The sequence below is a fragment of the Amblyraja radiata genome, chromosome 2 (genome assembly GCF_010909765.2).
Source record: "Amblyraja radiata isolate CabotCenter1 chromosome 2, sAmbRad1.1.pri, whole genome shotgun sequence".
NCBI lineage: Eukaryota > Metazoa > Chordata > Chondrichthyes > Rajiformes > Rajidae > Amblyraja > Amblyraja radiata.
Window position 1 is genome coordinate 135,051,088 of NC_045957.1, and position 18,843 is coordinate 135,069,930.

At 40.3% G+C, this 18,843-nt stretch overlaps 1 protein-coding gene across 6 annotated transcripts in view; it reads right to left on the reverse strand.

The window, feature by feature from the left end:
• Positions 1-18,843, reverse strand: part of mpp7 (membrane palmitoylated protein 7) — a 424,513-nt gene that overhangs the window by 119,331 nt on the left and 286,339 nt on the right. For all 6 annotated transcript variants that reach the window (XM_033016205.1, XM_033016225.1, XM_033016218.1 and 3 more), the window contains 4 exons: positions 17,783-17,914; positions 16,344-16,425; positions 16,143-16,228; positions 14,504-14,578 (listed from right to left, as the gene is read on the reverse strand). In XM_033016205.1, the coding sequence (XP_032872096.1) occupies positions 14,504-14,578; positions 16,143-16,228; positions 16,344-16,425; positions 17,783-17,914 (375 nt within the window). The remainder of the gene's footprint in view (positions 1-14,503; positions 14,579-16,142; positions 16,229-16,343; positions 16,426-17,782; positions 17,915-18,843) is intronic.

Sequence of the window (18,843 nt, forward strand, 5' to 3'; positions counted from 1 at the left end):
GACCACTGGGATCTGTTTTGAAGTGAGGGGGAACTGTACAAAAGGGATGGATTGCACCTTAACAGGTGGGGGACCGGCATTCTGGTAGGCAGGTTTGCCACTGCGACACAGGTGGTTTTAAACTAAATAAGGGGGGGGGGGGAGGGTGTCAAATGGGATAGTCAAGAACGGAGTAAAAGGGAAAGGGAGTAAAGGGATAGTTATTGACCCCAGAATTAATGGGAAAGAAAGCTCACAAAGGGACAGGGGAGTATGGCCAAGTGCAGTAGGGATCGATGTGAATGGTGAGATGCGTAAGGAATTAAAAGTACTGTATTTGAATGCGCGAAGTATAAGAAGTAGATGAGCTTGAGGCTCAGTTAGAGGTTGGTAGATATGACATTGTGGGGATTACTGAGACGTGGCTGCAGGAGGATCGGGTCTGGGAACTTAATATTCAGGGTTATAAATCCTATAGAAAGGACAGGCAGGTGGGCAGAGGAGGGGGGGTAGCTCTGCTGGTGAGGGATGGAAATCAGTCCCTTCCGAGGGACTGACGAGGTAGAGTCACTGTGGATTGAGTTGAGGAATTACAAAGGCAAGAAGACATTAATTGGTGTTATCTACAGACCCCCAAATAGTAGCCCGGATGTAGGATGTAAGTTGCAGCAGGAGTTAAAACTGGCATGCAACAAAGGTAATGCCATTGTGGTGATGGGGGATTTCAATATGCAGGTAGACTGGGAAAATCAAGAAACTCTCTTTCTTGGTTCAGGACCCCAAGAAATAGAGTTTGTAGAATGCCTCCGGGATGGATTCTTCGAGCAGCTTGTAATGGAGCCGACCAGAGAAAAGGCAATTCTGGATTTAGTGTTGTCCAATGAACCAAATTTGATAAGAGAACTCGAGGTAAAGGAACCGCTTGGAGGTAGTGATCATAATATGATTTGTTTTAATCTGCAATTTGAGAAGGAGAAGGTTAAATCGGAAGTGGCAGTGATGCAGTTGAACAAACGGGACTATGAAGGCATGAGATAGGAGCTGGCCAAGGTAGACTGGAAAGCAATACTAGCAGGAATAACGGTGGAACAGCAATGGCAGGAATTTCTGGGCATAATCCGGAAGACACAGGATCATTTCATTCCAAAAAGGAAGAAAGATTCTAAGGGGAGTAGGAGGCAACCGTGGCTGACAAGAGAAGTTAGGGATAGAATAAAACAAAAAGAAAAATGTATAACACAGCAAAGAGTAGCCGGAAGCCAGAGGATTGGGAAACTTTCATAGGACAATAGAAGGAAACAAAGTATAGGAGCAGGGAGGTTCTACTGCAGTTGTACAGGGTCTTGGTGAGACCACACCTGGAGTATTGCGTACAGTTTTGGTCTCCAAATCTGAGGAAGGACATTATTGCCATAGAGGGAGTGCAGAGAAGGTTCACCAGACTGATTCCTGGGATGTCAGGACTGTCTTATGAAGAAAGACTGGATAGACTTGGTTTATACTCTCTATAATTTAGGAGATTGAGAGGGGATCTTATAGAAACTTACAAAATTCTTAAGGGGTTGGACAGGCTAGATGCAGGAAGATTGCTCCCGATGTTGGGGAAGTCCAGGACAAGGGGTCACAGCTTAAGGATAAGGGGGAAATCCTTTAAAACCGAGATGAGAAGAACTTTTTTCACACAGAGAGTGGTGAATCTCTGGAACTCCCTGCCACAGAGGGTAGTCGAGGCCAGTTCATTGGCTATATTTAAGAGGGAGTTAGATGTGGCCCTTGTGGCTAAGGGGATCAGAGGGTATGGAGAGAAGGCAGGTACGGGATACTGAGTTGGATGATCAGCCATGATCATATTGAATGGCGGTGCAGGCTCGAAGGGCCGAATGGCCTACTCCTGCACTTAATTTCTATGTTTCTATGTTTCTAAAACGGGCAATACGGGCTGAAAAGATGAAGGACGAAGGGAAGCTGGCCAGGAATATAAAGAAGGACAGTAAAAGCTTCTTTAGATATGTTAAGGGAAAAAGAGTAGCAAAGTCAAATGTGGGTCCCTTGAAGGCAGACCCGGGTGAAATTATTATGGGGAACAAGGAAATGGCAGAAGAGTTGAACATGTACTTTGGATCTGTCTTCACTAAGGAAGACACAAACAATCTCCCAGATGTACTGGAGGACAGAGGATCTAAGTGGGTCCAGGAACTGAAATAAAATTTAATTAGGCAAGAAATTGTATTGGGTAGGCTAATGTGACTGAAGGATGATAAATCCCCAGGGCCTGATGGACTGCATCCCAGAGTCCTCAGGGAGGTGGCTCTAGAAATAGAGGACGCATTGGTGATCATATTACAATGTTCAATAGATTCAGGATCAGTTCCTGTGGATTGGAGGATAGCTAATGTTATCCCACTTTTCTAGAAAGGAGCGAGAGAGAAAATGGGGAATTACAGACCAGTTAGCCTGACTTCGGTGGTGGGAAAGATGCTGGAGTCAATCATTAAAGAGGTAATAATGGGGCATTTGGATAGCAGTAAAAGGATTAGTCCAAGTCAACATGGATTTATGAAAGGAAAATCATGCTTGACTAATCTTCTGGAATTTTTTGAGGATGTGACAAGTAAAATGGATGAAGGGGTGCCAGTGGATGTAGTGTATCTAGACTTTCAGAAAGCGTTTGATAAGGTTCCGCACGGGAGACTGGTGACTAAAATTAGAGCACATGGTATTGGGGGTAGGGTGTTGACATGGATAGAAAATTGGTTGGCAGACCGGAAGCAAAGAGTAGGAGTGAACGGGCCCTTTTCAGAATGGCAGGCAGTGGCGAGTGGAGTGCCGCAACTGTTTACCATATATATTAATGATTTGGAAGAGGGAATTAGGAGCAACACTAGCAACTTTGCGGATGACACAAAGCTGGGTGGCAGCATGAACTGTGAAGAGGATGTTAGGAGGTTGCAGGGTGACCTGGACAGGTTGAGTGAGTGGGCAGATGCGTGGCAGATGCAGTATAATATAGATAAATGTGAGGTTATCCACTTTGGTGGCAAAAACAAGGGGACAGATTATTATCTCAATGGGGTTAGGTTAGGTAAGGGGGAGGTGCAGCGAGACCTGGGTGTCCTTGTACATCGGTCACTGAAAGTTGGCGTGCAGGTACAGCAGGCAGTGAAGAAAGCTAATGGAATGTTGGCCTTCATAACAAGAGGATTTCAGTATAGGAGTAGAGAGGTTCTTCTGCAGTTGTATAGGGCTCTGGTAAGGCCACATCTGGAGTATTGCGTACAGTTTTGGTCTCCTAATTTGAGGAAGGACATCCTTGTGATTGAGGAAGTGCAGCGTAGGTTCACGAGATTGATCCTTGGGATGGCGGGACTGTCATATGAGGAAAGATTGAAAAGACTAGGCTTGTATTCACTGGAGTTTAGAAGGATGAGGGGGTTTCTTATAGAAACATACAAAATTATAAAAGGACTGGACAAGCTAGATGCAGGATAAATGTTCCCAATGTTGGGCGAGTCCAGAACCAGGGGCCATTGTCTTAGAATAAAGGGGAGGCCATTTAAGACTGAGGTGAGAAAAAACTTTTTCACCCAGAGAGTTGTGAATTTATGGAATTCCCTGCCACAGAGGGCAGTGGAGGCCAAATCACTGGATGGATTTAAGAGAGAGTTAGATAGAGCTCTAGGGGCTAGTGGAATCAAGGAATATGGGGAGAAGGCAGGCACGGGTTATTGATTGGGGACGATCAGCCATGATCGCAATGAATGGCGGTGTTGGCTTGAAGGGCCGAATGGCCTCCTCCTGCACCTATTTTTCTATGTTAATAATTTATTGCATATTTTAAAATTTTATATTATCTTTGTGTATTGTGTTACAGGCCTGTCATGCTGTTGCAAGGAAGAATTTATTTGTTCTGTTTTCCGTACATACGACGATTAAACACTCTTGACTCTTGAAAATTGGAGCATCTGGAGAAAACACACACGGTCACAGAGAGGACGTGCAAACTCCACACAGACAGCACCCAAGATCAGGACTGAACCCAAGTCACTGGCCCTGTATCACCCATGAGGGAGAGTGCGGGGGCAAGGGCTAGCAACCAATAGATGGATACAGATGAGGAAGGGTTGATTGGCAGTTCAGATTAGTTTCAAGAAATAAAACATAGTTCCTTTATGTCTATTCCAGGACATAAAACACCCACAGGTTGAGGGAAATAACAGCAAGTAAAATTCTTCCAGCCAACCTTTAACCTCAAAACTATAAATCTGTTGTATTCAGTGTTAATCAGTGCTGTTCCTAGGACTAGGTTATGAGCAAAATGCTTGTCTTTCTCACAACACATTCGAACACCTGTGAAGTGCTTTGGGAGGCAGAAAGGCCGTGATAGTTGCCACTTAATACAATTCTCCCTCCCCATTCACAACAGTGATTTTGTTTCACAGGTACTGCAAAGGCTGTAAAACACTTAATATAAGCCTGGGAACTCTCCAAGTTTCTATTTAATGCAGGTCTTTCTTTGATCCTTAACAAAAATGTGGACAAACTGGGAAAATGAAAAAATATTTAACATACACAAAAAATAAATATAAAAATCCACTTTGTCCAATGAAATTTCCTTCTACACCTAGGGCCTTGAATCTATTTATTTATAAGGCATTTGAGAGGCAACAAAAAATGTTTCGACTAAAATGTTGAATTTGGCAATCTATGTTGAATGGCATCAGAAGTTGTTTTATTTAGAGTACTGCTACTTCTCGTTGAAACGTTTGGTGGACAATGGTCGGTTGTGTGTTCAATATTGTGAATTCACATTCACACAACATTCCTTTACATTTGGAATTATTAGTTAGTGGACAATATATTGTAGCAATCATTTCCACATTTTCTGCAAATCTTGAATGATAAACGAGTGGTAAAATAACAACTGACAGCAGCACTGTTTGGAGGAGACGCCAATTTTTCAGATGCATTTTAGACAAAATAAAGTTGACATGTTTTTAGATGTTTACTGATTCCAAGCTACTATGCATTCTACTAAAATGTAACTCTGCCAATTTTGTTCTGTTAGGAGCAAAATTTGATGCAAATATTGGCAAGATACATAGACCATACACAACACTGTCAATGTTAATGCATTCCAGGCATTTCCATAACACAAATGCACAATTCATAAATTTTGTAGGCATGTTTGATGGAAAGTGAATCACCTTTTCACCTGCTGTGCAGAAACAGAAACACAAACCAAGTCTTATGTTTTGATACATGGTACATAATGTGACTCACAGTATGGGTTTAGGCAAATATTATCATTTGCCATAATAAAGACTATATTTGCAGAAGATTATTTTAAACATTTTACTATTTAATGGACATTTTAATACAAATGTCATGCAGAAATGTCTGAAAGTTGTCACAGAGATCAGGGACTGATTATTTAAAAAATCCTCACATTAAACCTCACTCTGGTGCACACCTTTAACACTGTGCAATCGTATTGTCAATGCATTTAATTACTGTTAAAACACAAAGTAAGTGTTATTACACCAGGGTATCCTCTCAACCAACAAAACCACGGCCAATGTCAAAGTGGTATCTAAATTACCTATTCACACTTCTGCTAAAGGACAATACTAACTTCATATTCAGTAATAAGCTATCTACATGTTACCAAACACACAAGCTAAATGTTTAACTAAGAAACCCAATCCCAAAGCCACATGGTGGCGGCGCTGTTGACAGCTGCGGCTCGCCCGCAGTCCGTCTGTTTTTACTTTTTTTGTTATTTTTTTTTGTCCTGTTTTAGTTAAATTTTAGTTTATTAGGTTGGGTATGTGTGTTGGGGGGGGGGCGGTGAAACATGTTTTTTGTCTCTTCCTTCGGGGGTATGTGACTTTTTCTTGTCGTATCCCCCTTCTCTGCCTTCGTCTGCCCTGAGGCCTAATGGCGGAGCTGGCAGCCTCCAACTGCGACCGACCTCGAGGCTCCAGAGGGAGAGCCAGCCAGGACTTACCAAAGTGAGGCTGGCCGACTTCGGGCTATGGCGGCATTCCGGTGGCGGTGGCCCGGCTTCGGGGCTGCGGCAGCGGCGACCTGAATTTGGGGCTCGGCCGCGGGCCCAATGGACAACATCGTCGGGGGCTCGCAGGTCACAGGTTGGTGACCTGTTTTTCCGGAGTTCCCGCAACTACAGCTGCGTCCGCTGGACTGGAGGGCGGCATCTTCGACCACCCCGGGCCACGGAGCTTGAACCGGCCCGTTCACGGAGCACGGTTGAGCCGCGGGACTTACTTACCATCATCCGGCGGGGTCACAACAACGGAAGCTTGGATCGCCTCAGCGCATAGGGAGAACAAGGAGGGAAGAGACAGAGACTTTAAGACTTTTGCCTCCATCACAATGAGGAGGTGCCTGGTGAACTCACTGTGGTGGATGTTAATTTGTGTTTATTATGTGTTTTGTTATTTATTATTATATGTATGACTGCAGGCACGAAATTTCATTCAGACCGAAAGGTCTGAATGACAATAAAGGAATCTAATCTAATCTAATCTAATCAGAATCTAAAATGCCTTTACACAGTGGGAACAATATATCATGTTTTTTTAATTAAAATCAAAATACAAACAACCTATTCAATACAAAACTAAAATGCTATAAATTGCTTAAAAAGCCACCTGCTTTGAGAACTAGAGGTCATTTTGATGCATTATCACATAAAGATCAAAATAGGGTTTTCACAAAGTGTAAAAAAAAACAAACAGCTGGAGGAACTCAGCGGGTCAAGTGGAGGCAGAGGACTAATGGAGGCAGAGGACTTGTCAATGCTTCCGCCAACACATAGTGCTTTTGCAACAGATTACTATAAACTTAACATTTTAAGAGACAGATATGAACAAAAGCAAAAATTGGCAGTCCCGATAAGGAAGAGTTTTTCATCAATTTTAATGGAAATTACTTCATTACACACATCTAAAAGCACTTGATATGTTTTCAAATGAAACTATCCACACTAGTTCTTCTCGGTACATTCCAGTGAACCACTGTCCTCTATACTTCAACTTCCTGATGCTGGCCACTAAGTTAATATGTAACTATAGGCCAAGTTTGAAGAATTTTCCACAAATGTTGTTTAAAAAGTCTTACTTCCCAACTGACTGCATGATACAGCCCAAAAAAACAAGACCAGTCTAAATTGCCTGCTACAGCTGAAATCTTAAAATTCCTGGCAACAACACGACAAAACATAGCTTTGATTGACAGTCCCAATTTGGATGGCCAATGTGGGAAATGGAAAAATTTACCAAACAGAGGTGCCCTCCTCAATTTAGGGTCATAACATAGTGTGTATGACAGAGTGAGAGCTCTACCTCCCCATGCTGTTCATACCAGGAAATGGCGTTTCATAACAGGAACATGAAATTGCCCTCTTCTCCACGACTTGCATCTTTCCTTTGTGCTATGTTTTAGTTTAGTTTAGAGACACCACATGGAAACGGGCCCTTCAGCCCACACCGACCAGCAATCCCCGCACATTAACACTATCCTACACACACTAGGGATAATGTTTACATGTATACCAAGCCAATTAACCTACAAATACTTGTACGTCTTTGGGATGTGGGAGGAAACCGGAGATCTCGGGGAAACCCACGCAGTCACAGGAGAACGTACAAACATCCGTACGGGATCAAACCCTGGTCTCTGGTGTTGTAAGCGCTGTAAGGCAGCGGCTCTACTGCTGTTTCACCTTGCCACCCTGCTTCTATTAATATCGGAACCTAAGCAGTTCCCATTTCTTCTCTGGCAGATCCTACATTTCAAAAGGAATACGAGTGCATTTAAATCACAAGTTGAGGATGTTACTTATGATAAATAAATATGTTTATTTATCAGGCAATAAATTCTGATCCAATATGGCATTCTAATTAATACCAACTGTGGTTTGTGTGAATATGCATAGTGCCATTTGCTTCAGAGTTCCAGAATGCGGACCAATTAATAATGAAATAACAGGCTTCAAAGTCAAGATGATCTTTTTCTTTCTCATTTATTTGGGTCTTTTTCTTAGTCTGTTTTTTTTTTGCACTAGTAATATGGTTATTAATTTATTTAATTTTGATAATCACATTTATCTGCAATGCATCTATGTGCTTGCTACTGTTGCAAGTAAGAATTCCATTGTTCCGTTGTGACAAACACTCTTGACCCCTGACTTTTAGGTGAGAGTTCGTGGTTGGGGTATACTGAAGTGCGTCATCAATGATTCATAGCGCAATCACGTTAACTGGTGGTGGAGTAAGTGAACGCCATGGGTGGTGGATAGGGTGCAGGACAAATGGGTACTTTTGTTTTGGATGATATTGAGATTCCTCATGATTATTGGAGCAGTGTTAATCCAGTTGGTGTGGAATATTTCATCATGCTCCTTGAAAACTTGTACATAGCATGAAAGATTTAGGAGTCAGGATACAACTCCCAGTCTCTGCCCTGTTCCGAGAGAGACAGTATTAGGTTTGCCCATTCAAACGTTAGGTTAATGGCGACTCACAACATGTTAATGGTGGGGGAATTTAACAATGGGCACCACTGAATATCAAGTACAGGTGGGCACACCATGTTTGAGATGGTTAATTGCCTGAAGATTGCAAGGATACAGCAGACTGCTTTACTTTCTCAGGAATTGCAAAAGTAGCAGCACAATCATTTACTGCTTTAGTATGGTGAAGGACAGAGGTGAAACAGCTGAAGTAGTTGAGCCTTGATAAAATGGTGCAATAATCTGCTAAAATAAAATATATAGCAAATGTACAGCATCTGTAGAATTTGATTTGATGTCCTGTCCTCCTAAGCCTATTCTGCGATTCAGCAAGACCACGGCCAATTTACTGCTTCAAAATCTTTTTCCTGTCCTATCCCCTAATCCCATGATTCACGAAGTAACAAGGAATGGACACATTTATCTGTTTTGTAGTAAATGCCTACTATTTTCTGTGTGCTTAGGCAAAGCAAGAATTTCATTGTCCTATACAGGGACACATGACAATAAACTCACTTGAACTTGAACTTGAATGCATCGATCTTGACTCTAAATGCAATCAATGACCAAGCCTGGCTCTCTGGCAAGCAGAATTCCACAGAAGAAATGTCCCTATTTTTCAATCTCATATAACTACCATTTCTTTTTACATAATGAGTCCTTCCTTTGAAGAAACATCCTCTCTGTAACTGCGAGACACAAGAAACTGCAGATGCTGGAATCTTGAGCAAAGTATAATGTGTTGGAGGAATTCAGCGGGTCGGGCAGCTTCTGTGGAGGGAATGGACAGGTTATTTTTTGGTTTGGGACTTTTTTTCAAACTGGCTCAGGTCTCGACCCGAAACATTTTCTGTCCATTCCCTGTACGAAAACTGCGTGACCCTCTCAATTCTTCTCTGCATCTATCCAATTTAATCCCCTGCAAATACCACATCCTTTAATGAGATCACCTGTCATTCTTCTAAATTGAAGGGAATAGAGGGCTAGCCCATTCAATCTTTATCATAACTACTAATCAGAGGTGTAGCTGCTGCTGTAAATGCAAGGAACATGGCAATCAATTTTATTGCAGCAGTTTGCACAAACACACATCTGTTTTTAGAAATGGTTAGTAAGAAATAAATATTAGCTAAGACGCAGAACATAACTCTTCAAGTTAGCGTTATGGAATCATTCAACAAAACATCAGATAAGGCCTCCATTTAACATCTCTTCCAAAGGATGGCACCACACTTCAGCATTTCATTGCAGTTGTCAGTCTAAATTAATACTCTGGCTTCTGATTCTTGTCCTCAACCCAGCAATATTTTGCATTGGAGGCAAAACTACTACCAAGGTAAAAAGTTAAATTTGGTCGATAAGTATTCAGCAAAGGTAGACAAAGTATTCAGCAACATAGTTTATGGGTCCCATCGTTCCGTTGCATCCTGAGTGACAAGGCATTGCTTGACATTAGCTCCGACCCAGATTCTGTGATGAAGTCCTCGGTCAGAGACCAATAAAGCAACTGACCCAGATGGAGTCCCTGGCCATGTGTTCAGAGCCTGCACAGACCAACTGGCAGGAGTATTTACAAACATCTTTAACCTCCCACTACGCCATCCGGAGGTTCCCACCCACCTGTGTGGCTAAAGGGATCAGGGGGTATGGAGAGAAGGCAGGTACAGGATACTGAGTTGGATGATCAGCCATGATCATATTGAATGGCGGTGCAGGCTCGAAGGGCCGAACGGCCTACTCCTGCACCTATTTTCTATGTTTCTATGTTTAAGATGACCACTCTTATCCTGGTGCCAAAGTAAAGCAAGGTAGTATCCCTTAATGATAAACATCCGGTGTCTCTGATACCAACCATAACAAAGTGCTTTGAGAGGCTGGTCATGGTGCATATTAACTCCAGCCACCCAGACAGTCTTAGTCCACTGCGGTTTGATTATTGTTTCAACAGATCCAAAGCAGCTGCCATCTCCCTGGCCGTACACTAATTTCTGGACCTTCTGGATAATAAGGACTCCTGCGTCAGATTCCTACCTATCAACCATAGCTCTGCATTCAACACCATGTTCTCAGCCAAACACATTTCCAAACTCCTGAATCTAGGAAAAGCACCCCTCTGTAACTGAATCCTTAACTTTCTGACCCACAGTCCAAAATCAGTGACAATCAATGATATTTCCTCCATAATAATTATCAACAGCAGTGCCCTGCCTCTTTGGAGACTCTCGGACTATCTTTGATCGGTCTTTGCTGGCATTACCTTGCACTAAACGTTATTCCCTTATCAAAGTATCTTTATACTGCAAATGGATCGATTGTAATCATGTATTGTCTTTCTGCTTACTGGTTAGCACACAACAAAAGCCTTTCATTGTACCTCGGTACACGTGACAATAAACAAAACTGAACTGATATTTACGATTCTGCAGCCAAATTCTGCTCCAACTCCATTTACAAGTTTGTTGATGGCACTATGATATGGTATCAGATCTCGAACAATGAATCGAGTGCTTGGTCACATGGTGTCAAGACAACACCGTCAAGACGTAGGAGCTAGTTAGTGACCAGGAAATAGTGGCGAACATGAAGTGCTTTGAGAGACTGATCATGATGCATATTAACAGCATCAATGGTACGAAAGTGGAGATGGTCGAGAACATCATGTTCCTAGGTCTAAATACCACCAACAATTTGTCCTGGACTCACCTTATGGAAACTATGGTCAGAAAAGCACACCAATGCTTCTACTTCCTCAGAGGACCAAGGATGTTTGGCATGTCTCCAATGACTCTAATTAACTTCCACTGATGCACTGCAGAAAGCATCCTGTAGATGCATCATAACTTGGTTTGACTACAGCTCAGCACAAGACTGCATGAAATTACAGAGTTGTAATGTATGCACTGATGCATCACATAAACCAGCCTCCATTGGACATTAAGGTTTCTTATTTTAACCTGAAACATAAATATTTATTTAAGAATGCAACTCGTTCTTTACTCTGCCCACATCACCATCCTGACAGTGGTTTTTAAATAATTATTATTCTCAGCTCTGCTGTATTCAGCAACACAACAATTTGAGAAATGGAAATGACAAATGTGAAGCAAAAAAATAACTACTGGAGGAACTCAACAGGGTGAGCAATATCAGTGAGGAAGGGGTGGAATTGTCACGCTCAGTCCAGATGCGGGGTCTTTGTCACAATCAGTTGAAGAAAGAGTGGAGAGGGAAGATAGTTGTAATGAGGGAGATGGGCCAGCACCTAATGGTAAGAGATGTGACTGCACAGCCAGCCCCAGGTATTTCCATTGTATTTGTTATTTATTGAACTTTTTCTTCATTTTTCCCATTATGTACTATGTTTACATATTCACATATTCTGTTGTGCTGCAGCAAGTAAGAATTTAATTGTCCCATCCGGGACATATGACAATAAAACACTGTTGAATCTTGAACCTGGAATAGACCCGTAGACCCACTGAAATCACTGGAAGTGTGATACTTAGGAATAAAAACAGAAAATGCTGGAGATACTTAGCAAATCAGACAACATCTGCAGAAAAATAAATTCATGTTTCAGGTCAATGATCTTACCTCATAGTGGTGTGAAAGTTAATTTTGCTTTAATTTAATTCAATCAATTTAAATATATTTTTGTAAAAAAGTTTTTTTTAAGTTATTTAATATAAAAAATATTTGAATGGAGACACAAGGTGCTGCAGATGCTGGAATCCTGAGTAAAGCACAAAGTGCTAGTGTAACCCAGTGGGTCAGGCAGCATCTGTGGAGAACATGGGTAGGCAACGTTTCGGGTCAGGACTTTTTTTTATAGAGCTTTAATATTTTTGAATATTTCTACATCTCATTCATGAACATTCAATTTAACCAACAGCAGTTGGTGCAGGAGCATAGCCTCACTGATTGTTAAAGCACTTCAGGCAGAATCTGAAACTCACAAAGGCACTGCAGTCCACTCATCCTCAACAATGAGCTTGGAGACCATCTTGGTTCTTCTTGGTTTCTTGGTCCTCCAAAATATTCCAAATATGGAGGTGGCCCAGCAGAAGGCTAGACCCAGAGCATAATGTACTGATGGGCATGTTCCAATTTTTTCATGTCATACTTGACAATGACTTGCTCCCAGCCTCAGAATAAGATTTTGGATATCCTTGTCGTCATCTTCTACTCTCTTAGGCTATATTGTACCCATTCACGCATCCTTATTGTGAAGCCACTATTAAAAATAGCTTCCCATCCCGTCTTGCCACAAAATAAAAAGCTATCAGTTTCACCATACTCTGCTGCACTTTCTGAACAACCTCTCCTTGCTCAGTACACCTGCAGAGGGCAGTAGGCACTTCTGCAGATGCACTGCAGAAAGTATCCTGTTGGGATGCTTCACAACCTGGTTGGCAAAATGCTTTGCCCAAGACCGCAAAAAATTGCAGCCAGTGGATGTAGCCCAGTCCATCATTCAAACCATCCTCCCGCCCCACACCTCCACCGACCCTATTTACACTTCAGACAGTCTCAGGGAAGCAGGCAACATGATGAAGTACCATTTATGTCCTGGTCATTCCCTCTCCTCCCTTCAGGCGGAAGATACAAAAGCTTGTAAATATTATCAATAGATTCAGAAACAACTTTCCCGTTGCAGCAGTTGCAACAGCAACCCACGATCTCTTCACTTTCTATCATCTGAGGTCCAGCAGAAATTCTAGATATAACAGTGACGTGCACCCTGAACAGAGAAACTGAGTTTCCAAGAAATTGCCTTTTCTTTTCTCTTTGTACTCCTATTCAATCCTTTCTTTCCTCAGCTTCCCGCAGCATACTAAAGCTCAACTTAGAGACAGCACCTTACCTTTTCACTTTGTATATTTTACACACTTGCAAAATAAAAAAAATAGTTTGACAAATTGCAAGACATTGTTCCATTACCTCACTTAATATTTATTTTTTGTTCTTTACTCCCACCCCAGTTTCTCACCAAGTTGGGATGGACTTATCTTCAATTTCCCCAGTTGCAATAAAAGATAAAGATTAAAGATATTATAATTGTTTCTCTCTTCACCAATACTGCCTGATACACACAGTATCAATTTGTTCTTATCCATGACGATCTTATGGGTTATACAAAAATCAGGAATAATGTTGCATATTGCAACTGTCGACTGCAATGATAGTGGTGGGGTTAGAAAGGAAGGAATGGGCAGCTGAACAAAATATCTACCTTGAACTCAATTTTTTGTCAATCATTTAAAAATATTCAAATATTATTACATTTATGATCACGAACATTGGCGATGATCGGTTTTCTAAACTGGCTGCTACCCTGCACACCAGAGTATTAGAAGATCATCGTGACATAAGGCAAACACATCTTATTTTTTAAATTCTATTCATGCAAATGAAATAATGTTCTATTTATAAATGGGCAGTGGGCAGGTGCTATAGACCTGCACGGGAAGGTAGACACCCCCGCCCCATGAGTCTCGGGCAGATGGGGCTCGTCAGCCTGGGAAGGCAGTCCATCTAGGAGAGGGAAAACTGTGATTTAAAACCTCCACTGCCTTGTGGACATATCCAGTCATGGAAAAGTCTCCTGGAGTAAACCTCAAGAAAATCTGGAGTCGGTGCCCCTAATGTAATCCGTCATTGTCTACAACCTCACTCTGGCAGCTCCTGCAACGGCGCTGGTGCCAAACTGTAATGGCCCTGCTGTTCCTTTGGTTCGATCAGCGACGTGGAGAGGGGGGACGTGCTGCATGGGCAACAGCCTGTCCTCCATATGACATCGCCCAGGCTTGCATCTGACCACACATCACCTGCAAACTAGGATGCATCACCCATGGAGTGTCATGACCGAGGGGGGGGGGGGCGGTGGGGGGCTACTATATACAAATATACACATGTGTATTTTCACACAAGGCAACCTTTCTTCATTTATTGCATATTGCATATTTATTGCATACTGGTTAATATGCCTACCTTACGTTCTTTAGTTGGGGACTCCTCTTTAATTCCAGGAATTATTTTAAAAGTTATTGCTCCTTGTGACTGAGCCTAAGCAAAATTGTAAAATGCACACACTAATTAGTGATTTTCGACTTCATTAAGAAATTACAGCAACACAACAAGTAATTGACCATATTAAGAAAGCATTAGAGAATCAAAGTTAATCTAACCACATTTGTTCCCTTCGTTATAATTTTCCATTAATGGTTTGTGAAAGTAACCCAGAAGTTATAAACCTAATACACAAACTCCATACTTTTTATTATCTCATGTGTTTTCTGGATTTAATTGCTAAGATTTTGCAATTGTAATAACAAATATGACTGTATTTAACATTACGACACTTCACAACTGGAGTATACAAAGTGGAGAGCCAGAGGTTGCTGTTAGCGATTTTGTTCCCCTCAACATATCGTCCTGTATTTTCTCCAGAATTACATGAATAAAATGTTTGATATATACAAATTATTCTCATTATTAGATACTGAAGGAAGTATAACTAGGAAAATTAGCAATCTTTGAAGCTTCAAAATTAAGTCGCCATGCTTGAATTACAACTTCTGTTGATATATTTTTCAAATGGAATATTATTAATATAGTAAACATTATTTTCACATTCCAGTTTAAAATTTTAACTTTTATACATATTCTAATCTTTAAAGGGCAAATTTATGATTTTCAATTTCTAGTGTTGTGTCTGAGAATTTTATTTTACATAACGTGCTACTGAATCAGTTTCAATGCCCTACTCAGCTGAACCCCAGACATTCCCCTTGATTTGGCTCTTGAAAGCAGGAAGCCCAACATCCAGACAGTTCGATATCAGTGACAAGCAACCACATTATTTTATACATAGTGAAAAACACATGAATGTCCAAATGTTCAAGCAAGTATGTTGCATGATAAATGAAACTAGAATTCAAACCAAATGCACATGCTAGATTAATTGCTCTATTAAAGCCTTGCCTTTGATACATCTTATTGTTCAGATTCAGATTCAGATTCAACTTTAATTGTCATTGTCAGTGTACAGTACAGAGACAATGAAACGCAGTTTGTTGTTAATCCACTCTGATTTCTGCCTTTCAACACTTATCTGTGTCAAAGAGACAGCTAACTCAGACAACTAACAGAGCTGATAGACATTTCCACAAGATGGTTGTTACTCCAAATATCACTGTTTTCTCTCAGATCAAGCGGAAGTTTGGTGCAAAGGGCAGAAGCAATTTGTTAATATTTCTGTTACTTGCTTCTTTATAGGCTGGAAGGCAGATTTGGGGAAATTATAGAATTTGCTGATAGCACAAAATATTTTTTTGTTTTGTTTGATTGTGTTTATGTATTATCTAATTTCATTGGATAGTCTGCAAAACAAAGCTTTGCACTGTAGCTCAGTACACATGACAATAATAAACCTATATTTAAACCTATTATGGGCAGGTTTTTAATATACCAAGCAAATGCAGATATCTCCACAAGGAATGTGACTTAAATAATGGCAGATGCATCATCACATAGATAAAGTCAAGCCAAAAGACATACATTGAATAAGGCTTATCAGTTCACTGAATCAGGGATTAAAACATTCAAATGTTCCCTCTGAAATACATACCAATATCTGAATTACTTCCTCAGGCCTTTTATCTTCAACTGCAATTCCATTAACTTCTCTCAGTTCGTCCCCAATATGGATTAGACCTATTTCAACAAAGATGTTTCAGCAATATTAAAAACTGCAACTTATTTTGTTAGTTCTAAAAGCCTACACTTTTACACAACCTTTCAGAGAGCATGCTTTGAAATAAATTTGTACCACTTCTGTCTGCAGCTCCTCCTCTCATTATTCTTGCCACAACAATGGCACCACTTTGTTCATCTCTTCTTATTGTTGCTCCCTAATAATCCAGAAAGGAAACAAGTGACAAGCATTCTTCTAGACAAAGTTAAAATTATATAAAGCTAATCACCAAAATTAATCAGCGTGCTATATGTGGTCGTTTGCAAAACAATATTTAAGACAAAATCCCCTTAAGGAAAGTTGTATTTGATTACAGACATTATCTTCAATAATTACAATTGAATTTCATTAAGCATGCATAGTGACTTTCTCTTCTCAGTTAAATTAAAGGAAAACACTATATACTGAAGAACCAAGCTCTATAATGTGGTGGCACTTCATGGAGTGAGTGTCTAGTGTTGAATTCATTGGGTGATGCAGTAAGGCCAAATGCACATTTTCAAGGTTCGACACAAAGTGCTGAGTGCATCTGACTTAAATTAAGAATGGAATTTTAGAAACAACTTTTTTTAAAGTTGTTAATCACTGAGACTCAAGCTTATTGCATGGAAAGGGAGTCTTGACAGAGCAAAACTTTGATTGAAGGATCAGTACTCAAGAATTATTGGACCCACGTTAACACTTATTATCCATTAATCCACTTTCACTGCTAAACACACAGAAGTATATTATAGCTTTTTTTGGAATATAATGCTCTAATAACAACCAAATCTCTTTATGATTAGTATTTTACTGCAACAATTTCTGAAATTAGGAACAATTTCTGAAATTAGTCCATTTCCCTGGCATGTCCAAGAGACACTCGAAGCAGTGTCATGCCAGGGAAATGGACTAAAAGTTCCCAGTACTGATTGATTTTGTATTAAAATAAATGTGTATTTATACTGCATTACTAATATTGCCAAAAAATCCAAAATCAAATAAAAATTGATGCCAAGCCAAAAACAAATATTAGAAAGGTGACCAACAGATTCACCATAAAGAATACATTTTATGAAAAGTATTAAAGAATGAGATTTGGCCAGGGAACTGAGGAGCTTCAAACCCAGATGGCTGATTTATAGGCATCCTGTATCCAAGTGGCAGCCCTAAGAAGGCTTGAAAATAGCTATTGAAATCTAACTGTTGTACCAGCCATTTTCTACTCAGTTAATCGTTAGGATTAACTCTCAGTGCAGGCTAGAAAGCATTTCACCGTGCATCTGACTATTCAAGTTTGGTCCAATTTTACCCCAGCTAAGATTTTGCACACATGCACAAGAACACTGTGGATCAAAGAAAGATTGTACCCCTCACATTAATAAATAATTAATGCCATAAGTAATCGCATAAAGAAAGGCAGCTGTGAGTTGTTTTAATGACAAAAGTAAGCAATTTTGAATGGATGTATAATACAGGCCGTTTTGCAAGTGCAAATGAATTGATAAGTTATAATCTAAAATGTGTCACTTTACCAGAGGCTCTTTGTTTTTGACAAGTCGAATAATTTTCACTGAATCTTCATCATCGTCAAAATCATCTGGCATTGGAGGCAATACGGGATCATAATTCTTCATAGCCACTGTGTCGTGAACAGACAGTAAAGCCTGCAAATATCCAGTCAATAAACCATTACGTGTCATGTAAAGTAGCTTTTTAAAATGATATATTTAAGAGAACAGGTTGTTTTAAGTTACAAGAACTCGCTAACTGTTAACGTTTAATTTTGTAATGACGCAGATCATTTTTTAAAAAATGATAAGTAATGACAAGCAAGACTAAGTTTTAACAACTTAACTTCAATCCTCATTCCAAACTGGTGTTTCATTCAGACACAGAAGGAACAACACATGCTGAAATCATGAGCAAAATAAAACTGCTAGAGGAATTCAATGGGTCAGGCAGCATCTCTTGTGTGAATGCAAAGATAACGTTTCAGGTTGAGACCCTTCTTCTGACTTCTGAAGAAGGGCGCAGACCCAAAACATTGTCTGTCCATTCCCTCCCCAGAAGCTGTCTAACCCCACTGAGCTCCTCTAGCACTTAGCATTTGGTTGGTATTTCAATTGGTTTCTCACACACTCATGATTGACCTTTCAGACTCCACTGCATCGGAAGCAGCATAGGTACTTCTGTCAATTGTATTGCCTACTCTGAATGATTTTGAAACATTGGGTGAAACATTAGATATGATCCATACAATTTAAACCAGTAAAAGACAAATCAAGATAAAACTAATTCTTGAAAATCAATAAACCCTACAGGTGTAATCTTTCAATTACTCCTCTTTCTACAGATTGCTGCATAAAATGCTGAGAATTTACAAAAAAATCCATAAATCTCGTGTTTTTCCAAGATTAGAATTAGCTCTTAAATTAAACCACTAGTAATTACTTTTTAATTTACTTTTAGTCAAATGCTACAATGGCTCAAATCTAACAAAACGTACAAACCAATAGGCCAATTTTGGGCGTCTGGAGATGGCATGATGCTGAGATCATCCAATTATTTTACAGTTACAGGTATTAGTCACAGT